We start from the raw sequence: 11399 nt of genomic DNA on the forward strand, positions 1-11399 counted from the left end.
TGTGTGGCGACCAGTGCTGGATGCAGTACTCCAGGAGAGGGTGCACTATGGCCTGGTACAACAGCATGATAACCTCTGATCTGTTTGTGATTCCCTTCTTTATCATTCTAGCATTCTGTGTTCACCCTTTTTGCCACCGCCGCACATTGCGTGGACGGTTTCATCGACTTGTCTATCAGAACTCCCAAGTCTCTTTCCTGGGGGGGTCTCCAAATACCGCCCCGGACATCCTGTATTTGTGCATGAGATTGTTACCTACACTGAACCGCAGCTGTAGAAATGCCATAGAGCCATTGCCATCAGAATCGGATTCCAGCAGATACTCTACAGTCATACCTTGATTTGTGAGTGTTTTGCAAGATGAGCAAAATACTCCAGCAAATTATGATGAGTACTGTCCTGCTAAACAAGCGTGTATGCACGCACGTCGATGAGCACTCTGCCCTGCTCATCATCGTGTGCTTATATGTGACACCTGTACATGATTGTTTAGCGGGACGGTGCAAGGCTACATGAGCTTTCCAAAGTGGTGTGGAAAGGGAGGCTGGTGGACATCAGAGGCATCGCCCTGAAGCACATTCAGCGGGAGGGCAGTGATGTGCGGCTGTATGGGAACCCTGAGGGTTGTCATCGCCTGGCCACCTACAAACTGCTGAAGGGGCTGTAGCACCTGGACATCATCCAGGCAGGTACCCACCCCTGTGGAATGAATCGTCTGCCTTTCTATTTTCTGTGGGGAAATTTTCTTTGGTATGAGTGCTTTGGATGAATTATGCTCGTAAACCAAGGTGCCACTGTACTTCATAGTGCCCATGAAAGGCTCAGAGGATTGGAGACCCATTCTGAATCGCATGTCAATGAGGCCTTACAGATTTCACACTTTTGCATGGAAACCATGTGGTCAGTCATCACAGTAACATAGAAACATGATGGCAGATAAAGGCCAAATGGCTCATCCAGTCTGCCCATCTATAGTAACTATGATATTTCTGTCGGAGAGATCTCGCATGCCTATCCCAGGCCCTCTTTAATTCAGACAGTCTCTCCACCACCTCTTCCTGGAGACTGTTCTATGTATCTACCACCCTTTCTGTAAAAAAGTATTTCCTTAGATTACGCTGGAGCCTATCACTTCTTAACTTCATCCTATGCCCTCATTGCAGTTTCCTTTCAAATGAAAGAGACTCAACTCATGCGCATTTACATTAGGTAGTTATTTAAACATCTCTATCATATATCCCCTCTCCCGCCTTTCCTCCAAAGTATACAGGTTGAAATCTTTAAATCTGTCCACATGCACCTTATGATGACCACATACCCTTTTAGCAGCCTTCCTCTGGACCGACTCATACTTTTTATATCTTTTTGAAGGTGCGACATCCAGAATTGTAGACACTATTCTAAATGAGGTCTCACTAAAGTCTTATACAGGGGCATCAATTCCTCCTTTTTCTTACTGGCCATACCTCTCTCTATGCAACCTAACATCCTTCTAGCTTTCGCCGTCACCTTTTCAACCTGTTTGGCAACCTTAAGATCATTCCATACAATCACACCCAAGTCCCTTACTTCACCCCCCTAAACTGTACTGTTCCCTTGGGTTTTTGCAGCCCAAATGCATAACCTTGCATTTATTAGCATTAAATTTTAGCTGCTGAATTTCAGACCATTCTTCAAGCTTTGCCAGGTCTTCATGTTATTCATGTCACCCAGCAAGTCTACTCTATTGTGGATTTTGGTATCATCCGCAAAGAGGCAAATTTTACCCTTCAGCAATATAGTTTATAGAAATGTTAAAAAGAACAGAACCTTGAGCCACACCACTGTTAACATCCCTTTTCTCAGAGTGATCTACATTGATCTGTTATTGAGAAATACATGGGGGAAGCCACTGCTTGCCCTGTATCAGAAGCATGGAATATTGTTACTCCTTGGGTTTTGGCCAGATACTAGTGACCTGGATTGGCAACTACAGCACAGAAATACTACTAGTCTCCCTCTTATACACAGCCAAACAACATCTCAATAAAGGCAAAAAAATGCTACTCAAACAACTTGATCTCACAGTGGCATTTGACCTAGTAGATCACAACATCCTACTACAAATACTGGAGGCAATAAGAATTGCAGCCAGAGTTTACATTTGGTTTGAAGGATTCCTCTGCTCAAGAAAATAGAGTTAAAAAGTAAACAAGGAACAGTTGGAATCCTGGAACAACCCCTGCAGAGTCCCCCAAGGCTCCCCACTATCTCCAACACTTCAATCTTTACATAGCCACACTTGGCACACGCTTAGATGAAATAGGCATAACTTCATACAGCTATGCAGACTACATCATCATCCCGCCTTTCAACCCAACCCAACACAACAAACAAACTACACACTGCACTAGAAACTGTCAAAATGAATGAGACACCACAAATTAAAGCTGAATCAAGACAAAACCAATTTCTTACTTCTAGAAAAAAAACAAAGCCCCCAACCATAACAAACCTAGAAATAGACTCCATCACATACCCCATGCAACCCAACCTAAAACTGCTTGGAATAATGCTAGACAAAGGCTTCACCATGCAATTTGAAATCGGCAAAACCATCCAGAAGGCAATTGCAACCATGCGCAACCTAAGGCAAGTCCAAAAATACTTCAACAACGAACAATTCAAACTCTTGGTACAAGCGCTAATCCTAGGCCTGGACTACTGTAACATCCTATACCTGTCATGCCCAACCAACATGATAAAACAATTACAAACAGTCCAAACTACAGCTCTTAGGCTGATTTACTTGCTGAAAAAAATATGACCACATTACCACCACCTTCTGAGATTCACACTGGCTCCCAGTACAAGTACGCATACAATACAAATTCTACTGCACCCTATTCAAAGCCCTAAATGGAAATGGACCAAGCTATCTGAGCAACCGCCTAAACAGGAAAAACACATCCAGACCAAGGAGAACTCATGCATACTTTACCCACCCCCCAATCAAAGGTATACAAAGTAAAAAAATATACGACAGACTTAGCCACCAGAGCAGCAAAACTAGACCGCCTCCTCTCCAATCTGCTGACTATAGCACCCAACTACAAAACATTCAGGAAAGAACTTAAAACCTTTCTATTCAAGAAATTTGTCAAATGATCTAACTAAACCTGATTGACCCTCCACAGATCCCGACGCATACTACATCTATTAACCATGTATTCTCCATGGAAATGCCCAGGCCAACTCTTGTAAACCGCCTAGAACTGAAAGGTATTGGGATAGAAGACACCAATGTAATATAATGTCTGACTCAGTAAGGCTATTCTTATGTTCTTATGCTATCTATCGCCTTCCACTCAACCAGTTCATGACCCAGCCTGTCACTTTGGGACCCATCCCAAGGGCACTCAGTTTATTTATTAGATGTCTGTGTCAAAAGCTTTGCTAAGATCTAAATACACCACATCTAGCACACTCCCTCTATTCAATTCTCTGGTCACCCTGTCAAATTAATCAGATTTGTCTGACAAGACCTACCTCTAATGAATACATGTTGCCTCAGGTCCTGTAATTCACAGGATTCCAGAAACTTCACCACTCTTTATTTTAAGTGTTTTAAGTTTGCTTACCGCAAAAGTAAAACTTACTGGCCTGTAATTCCCTACTTCTTCCTTACTTCCACTTTTGTGGAGAGGGACCACATCCGTTCTCCAGACCTCCGGTACCACTTCCGACTCTAGAGACATAAGAACATAAGCAGTGCCTCCGCCGGGTCAGACCATAGGTCCATCCTGCCTGGCAGTCCGCTCCCGCGGCGGACCAAACCTGTCTGAATCACCAGAAGGGGCTCCCTTGCCACCTTGGTTTCTCATTGAAGTCCTATCTTCCCATCGAAGTCCTAACCCTCCGGTCTTGCACATGCACGACCTGGTTGGGTTTCTATACTTATTACCTGGTTAGCTTTCTATACTTGTGTTACATCCCAGCTCCTCCCTCAGTATCCCACGATCCCTTTATCCCTCAGGAATCCGTCCAATCCCTGTTTGAATCCCTGTACCGTACTCTGCCTGATCACTTCCTCCGGTAGCGCATTCCAAGTGTCCACGACTCTTTTAAAAGGTCAGTCAGCGGAGCTACCAGAGCTTCCTTCCCTAAGTTCCTTCAGCACCCTCGGATGTACACCATCCGGCCCCATCGCTTTGTCTACCTTTGTTTTAGCTAGCTCCTCATGAACACAACCCTCTGAAAATTGATCAGGGTCTATTACTCCTCCATCCCTATTTACGTTTGTCTTCTGCGGTCCCACTTCAGCCGTGAACACAGAAGAAATATTTAAGCAATTTGGCCTTTTCTTTATCAACTTCTACATATTCCTCCCCTTCACTTTTGAGTCTCACAATGCCACTTTTGCACATCTTCCCATCACTGATATATCTAAATTCTTGTCTCCCTGTTTTACTGTGTCAGCTATTTTTTCTGCCATTTGCATATTTGCTTTCCTGACTACTCGACCAGCCTCTCTTAACTTTTCCAGATATTTGTGCCTGTCTTCCTCTTTCTGCAATCTTTCTAAGTTTTGTAGTTTATGAAAGCTAACCTCTTATTCCTTTCCTTCTCAGCTATTACTTTTGAGAACCTAAAGCAGCCTTCTTTTTCTCTTACTTCACAAAAAGGTTTGTTGCCCTTACAATCACTTTTCAGTTTTGTCCACTGCTTTTCCACTCCTTCCAGATGTTCCTATCCAGACAATATTTCCTCGACTTAAACCCCCATCCAAGCAAAGTTCGGTTTTTTGAAGTGTAGAACTTTAGCTTTTGATTGAGCCCTCTCTATATCTATCTTAATATTAAACCGTACCATGCAGTGCTGCCTGATTCAGGAAAAAAAAATTTTCAATTTAGCCTATTGAATCAATTTTTTTATTTGATTTTCCTACCCAAGTGGATGTTTTTGTTTGGTTTTTTGTTTTGTTTTTTCAAACATCCTCTTCACCCCCTTTGCCCTCCTACTCATACTGGCGCTGTGGTGTAAACAAAATAAACCAAAAAAACTTTTCTTCTCTCTGCTAATTCCTAGCTAATGTTCACGGTCTAACACCAGCTCTGGCAGGATACACATTTCACATCTGACATATTGTAATCCTAAAACAGAAAATAAAATTATTTTTTCTACCTTTTGTCTGGTCATTATTCAGATCATGTTGGTCCCAGGCTCTGGTTGTCTTCTGGTAAAGGTCTCCTTCATAGAGATGGGACAACATGATGTTTCTAGCTCCAAACCTGAATGGGCTCCCTAAGCAGCTGCTCTTCTTACTCACCCCTTACCAGAATTCAAGTATGCCCAGGACATTTATGCAGAAGCAAGTAGTGAGAGTGCAAGGTAGAAAGATTACTCAACATCTAAAGGAGGGGGCTGGTTGGGATGGGAGACAATTTTGGGATTTTTAGGCCACCTTTTTACGGAATTGGGTTTGAATCCTACAAGCAGCTACTTGTGACTCTGGGCCTTCATTGCTCCAGGCACATTTATTTAAATTATGAACCCACTGGGAACAAAGAACGTGCTTCCATAAAATAAAACACATCGAGTCCACCTTATTCTGGTCAAAAGTAGATAAAACAATCCAAGTAGATAACCCCAAAGACTTCATTTCACAGTGGAGCAAATTGAGCAATAACATCCTTGATGAACAAGCCCCACTAAGAACCAAAACCAGAACCTGCAGACGATCAGACCAATGGTTCGACGACGAATCACTCCTCAAGAGACAATCGAGTTTCAAGTTTAATGGTTCTTTTGATTAATCGCTTAATCATATTTCTAAGCGATGAACAGTTTAAAATACATTTAGTGGGAAACAATACAATACAAACTTTAAATAATAACATTGGGTTTAAGATTAACTCATCATACTCATAACACAAGGAAAAAAGGGGATGCGAAATACAAATCAATATAGAAAAGCAGAACAAAAAGGGAAAAGTACAAGAGGGAATGTAGACGACTGGAAAGAAAATGGAGAAAAACCAACCTAGATCACACGAAAACCACCTGGAAAAAAATTAACAAACAATACAAACTTCTATTAAAAGAAAAGAGAAAAAAACACTACACCAACCTAATAGGACGGAAACCCAAGACACCAAAAAAACTATGAACAACATTGGACAGCTAGCAAGAGGCAGCGCTGTCACTCCTGCTTTAGGAGACACGGGGAGGAGGGTTGGTCATTGAATCGGCCAGGCTGAATTTTTTTTTTTTTTTTTTTTAACAACACGAATCGCTTTGAATCGGTGAATTGGGCAGCACTACTGGATATCAGGTGATCACCCATTATAACATCAGAAACACTTTCCCCATTTTAAGCACAAAGTCCAGTATGACCCCCATCCTATGTGGGTTCCATTACCAACTGCTGGAACAGTTCTTGTAGTGAATCCAGAATCTCCTTACTTCTAGACGACCCTGCAATAGGGATACTCCAATCAACATCCGGCATGTTAAAATCACCTATTACTATTAAATCTCTCTACTTCTTCCATCTGTGAAGGAGGCCTGTATATCACACCAATATAAATATATTCACCATTCCCTCTTTCCAAATTGATCCACAGTGCCTCTTCCTTGCCCTGTTGATCCTACAATTGTGTGGCTTTAATATGATCTTTAACATATAATGCTACTCCCCCTCCTTCCTGCCCTGTCTTTCCTGAACAAATTATAGCCTGGAATAACTACATCCCAGTCATAGTTCTCCATGAACCATGTCTCCATGATCACCACTATATCCACCTCATCTTCCATCACAACTTCTAGATCCAGAATCTTGTTTCCCATACTTCAAGCATTAGTATTTACTGCTTTCCAGACATTGCCTCCTTTTCCCATCCATGTAGAGGTATTCAGTGATTTACTTATCTGAGGGCTTATACTCACCCGGGAGCTGTGATCACCCTGCCCCCTCACTTCTAGTTTAAAGCCAGTAGATTAGCCAGCCTGCTGGTGAAGACACTTCTTCCCTTCTTTCATAGATGCACATCATCCTTAGTTAGTATTTTCAGCCTTCAGCGTTTACCCATTTTCTTCTAAGCTAGGCAATTGTTATACTGCCTGCACCACTGCAACAAAGCCAGCCAGTACTCAGACTTTACTCTTTTAAAACTAGAAGCAATTCTTTTAGATCTCCCAGGCGCCTTCTACCACCCTGCTCCAGCCACTGGAGTCCAGGTCATGAGCATTGCTGTCTTGCATATGTTGTGAAGAGCACCCTCCATTCTCATTCACTGGTTAAAAAAAAAAAAAAGCACCTCTGAAGGCTAGAAGTCCCATTAGTCCTCTTGCATATGTTTCCTAAACTCAACAGGATATAGAAATTAAATTGAATTTCTCTCTTGAAACATTTTCTTAAAAGAGTACTCCACTCACCTTTTAGAGGTCTCCCAGTTGACTCAGAATACACACGGCTGCATCAATCCTTGTACTTCAGTTGTTTCAGTATCTGGGCTTTTTAGAGAATCCACCCCTTAGTTTAAAAATGCAAAAGCTTCACCACCACTACCAGGCTTATTAATCTATAGTTATTTGGGTTACCCTGGAGCCCTTTTTGAAAACTGGTGTTACGTTTGTTAGTTTCCAGTCCTCAGATACAGCTACAAAGCTAATTTTTTATTTGAGTTCCATTAGAACTTTTGGTTGAATACAGTCAGGTCCCAGTGATTTGCTACTATTTAGCTTGTCAGTTTGTTTTAGTACCTTGGAAACTTTGCCTACAAAGAATGATTCAGTTCTATTCCATCACTATTTCAATCATGAACCCATGTTTTCTTTAAATTAAATACATTTGCTGGTGGCATCTCATACTGAACACTAGCAGACTGTCACTAAGGTGGCAGGGAGCCAGGTAGAGATTTCAGTAGGCATAAAGTAGATTTGTTTCTCAGTAATCTGCCTTTTCCTTTCCGCTGTGAAGCACAATCATATTTATCCAGCCCTGCTAATCCCTTATTTGATACAAAGGATTTTCCTACCATTTGCATGCTAGCTTTTTGGGCATTAAAAACCAACTCCTGAGATGGAATGGAATAATACAAGCTGGTGTTTCCCAGAGGCAGACAAAATCTGAAAGGTCCCTGGTAGGTAAGTAATTTTGCAAGACTTACTTAATTTCTTGTTCTTCATTGTTCTAAATTTGCTTTTTAGTGGGAAAGAAGAAAGCTATGTGTAGTAAGGCTGAACCATGCACTGGTGCCTTGACATAATATTCCGCTTTCATCTCTCCACGTTAGAGATTACAACAGAAAAGTCACAGTGGACAGGATTGGGGATGTTTGTGACTGTCTTAAATTGTAAGTACTGTATTTGCTTTTTGAGTGTCAAAACTGTAGGAAGTAGCTTTGTACAGGTCCCCTTCTGTTTTTCACCCTTTCCACCCCTTCCCTCTTCCTATAAGACTGCCATTGGCATGCTTTTGGGTTTCACTTATATATTCTGATATTTATTAGCGTTTGCTTATTTCGGATCTGAAGAAGGGTTCCTTTCAAAAGCTAATAAAAAAAAAAATGCATTCCTAGTCCAATAAAAAGGGATCACCTTCTTTTATTTCTATTTATTACCGATTCCGGTTGGCCTAGGCAGGCACCTGAGGCCCTACCTGTGGGTGGGGTTTGAGCCGCCTGGACCAATCAGGCCTTAAGGCCCGCCATTCGAGGGATGGCTGGCCTGCCTGACAGATGGGCTTGGGACCCGTTCATTTGGCCAACTTGTACGGGGAGGGGGATTGGGGGTGGTGGGGTCAGCGGGGGAGGGCCGATCGGGGTTTGGGGGGCGATTGTGGGAGGGGGTGCATTGAGGGTAGGAGGGCCTGGGATCCCTCCTGCCCATATCTTAATGGAGGTGGGGGGTATAGGGGGTCGCCTGGCCAGGAGGGTTTGGGCTCCCTCCTGCCCCAATCATAATCGGCGGGGGAGTCGCAGCTCGCCGGGGCAAGAGGGCGTGAGCTCCCTCTTGCCCCAATCTTGTTGGGGGTGGGTCACGGCTCACCAGGGCAGGAGGGCTTGGGCTCCCTCCTGTCCGATCTTGTCGAGGGGGGGGTGATCACATCGCGGCAGGGGAGATAGCCTATCTCTCCTGCCGCGATAACAATCCAAAGTGCTGCGGTTGACGGCACTTTGGGATCGTTATCGCAGCAGGAGAGATTGGCTTTCTCCCCTGCCACGATGTGATCAACCCTCTACCTGAAGTGCAACAAACCGCGGCAGGAGAGATTGGGTATCTCTCCTGCCGCGGGTCGTGGCAGAAGAGATGAGCCATTTCTCTTGCTGCGATGGTTGCGGTGGGGAGGGGGGGGGTGGTTGCCAGGCCGCTGAGCTGATTACGCCAGCTGCCATCAGCTCAGCGGGCCCTTTTTTGGCACTTATACTTGTTTTGACTTGGTCTAATTCAAAACGTTTAAGTGCCGACTAAGCAACCTGTCAAAAGGTTTGGTTATACCTGCTGTATGCCTAGGTGTAGGTTGGCCCACCTCCCGCCCTTTCCCCTTGTCTAAAAATGCCTCTTTTTGCTCTATGCATTTAGAGGCAGGGGAAAGGCCTAAGCTGGTTTGATTATGGGTACTTGGACGATCAGGCTTTTTGATCGTCCAAGTACCCATTTAGGCCACTTTTTAGACTTTTTTTTTTTTTTAATTATTATTATGAGCCCCTTAACTTTTATTTGAGATATTTAATAAAACCTGTTTCTCTCTTTTCTCTTACCCCATCCTCTCTCATTGTGCCATTCTATTGTCTCTGTTCACCCAAGTTCTTTTTCTGCAACCCATCTGTGCTGTGTGGCTCTGTGCTCGCTCCTGCCCACCTCACTGTTTTTGCACTCAAGAGAAAAATTGCTCTGTTTTATGTGACCATCTTGGACTCTCTCAGGTCCCTAATGGGTTCCCCTGTAAGGCTTCCTTCATCAGTCTGGATAAAAATAACATCAAGTTCCTGTCCGAGAAGGCCTTTGGTACCTTGCCATCTCTCCAACGCCTTTCACTTAATCACAACAACCTCTCCTTCATTACCCCTGGAACCTTCAAAGGTTTGCCTAATTTAGCAGAGCTTAAAATGGCACATAACAAGTACATTCGATATTTGCACACTCGAACCTTTACAGCTCTAAAAAAGCTCACCAAACTGGACCTTGCAGATTGCAATCTCTTTAATGTGCCTGATAGGATTTTTATAGATCTTCCCTCTTTGCAAGAGCTGATTTTCTTTCAAAATAACTTCCGAAGGATCCCTGGGGCTATTCGAGGAATGAGGAATCTAACTCACATTTACTTAGAGAGAAACAAAATAGAAGCTGTGGCCTACAATTCCCTCCAAGACCTTGGCAATCTGACATATCTGAATCTTCAGGCTAATAAAATTAGTGTTATTCATGATAAATCATTTCAAGACTGTAAGAGAATGGAATACCTATACCTGAATGACAACCTGCTAAGTGAACTCCCTGAAGCATCATTTAAAGAACTAAGGCACCTGAAAATGTTGAATCTTGGTAGAAATTTTATAAGGAATGTGTCCAGTGCTTGGTTTCAGGACTTGGTTGAACTAGAGGTGCTGTATTTAGACCAGAACAGTATCAGTTATATAGAAGAAGGGACCTTTGAAAATCTGAGCAGTCTTGTGTCTTTGCATTTAAATGGCAACAACTTAAAATCTTTCTCCTATTCAATTTTTAAGCCTATTTACTTCCTAGGAAAACTTTATCTCTTCCGGAACCCCTGGGACTGTAACTGCAAAATCGAATGGCTGAAAGAGTGGATGGAAAGTTACAGGCTGGTTCGTGATATTCCCTGTTTTTCACCAAAGTCAGTAGCTGGTGTTGATCTCAGTGAAGTAACTTTTCATAAATCACCTGAAGGCTTCTGCCTTGATCCGGCTGAACATAATACCTCAGTCACCCCCACCGTGGTGGTGGGAATTCATTCTACCATGGAGAGCAAACTCAACAGCTTTCTCTCCAAGTTGCTTCTCCACAGGGGACGTCTTCCAGCGAGCAGAAATGTTTCCAGTACATTTAGCAATTTCACTGGCATTGAAGGAATGGATGATGGCTCCTCATCAGGGATTGAGGAACATGACAAGACACATCTCACAAATTGTCTTCTTGTATTTATTATGGCACAGATAGTAGATGTTCTTTAGAGGAAAAGATGATCCTGAAGTAAAAGGATCACTGCTTAGATTATTAACACAATATAGTGAAATGGGATTAAAGTAATCAGCTGTACTAATGAACTTTGTCCATCGCTTGTAACTTAAGAAAATGAAACCACAGTAGGTAAAATGTGACTATCTCTGGGAAAAGATGACTAAAGTAATTCATCTCTCTTTTTTTTTTAATTCTTTATTCATTTTTATAACTTA

General features: G+C 42.8%; 1 protein-coding gene across 1 annotated transcript; it reads left to right on the forward strand.

Moving 5' to 3' along the window:
* The first annotated feature begins 5249 nt into the window (after window positions 1–5249).
* NYX (nyctalopin) lies at window positions 5250–11177 on the forward strand. The gene is made up of 2 exons (XM_033950057.1): window positions 5250–5370; window positions 9790–11177. The coding sequence occupies exons 1-2, from the start codon at window positions 5250–5252 to the stop codon at window positions 11175–11177; spliced, it is 1509 nt and encodes a 502-aa protein (XP_033805948.1).
* Window positions 11178–11399: the final 222 nt, after the last annotated feature.

The sequence above is a fragment of the Geotrypetes seraphini genome, chromosome 6 (genome assembly GCF_902459505.1).
Source record: "Geotrypetes seraphini chromosome 6, aGeoSer1.1, whole genome shotgun sequence".
In the NCBI taxonomy this organism is placed as follows: domain Eukaryota; kingdom Metazoa; phylum Chordata; class Amphibia; order Gymnophiona; family Dermophiidae; genus Geotrypetes; species Geotrypetes seraphini.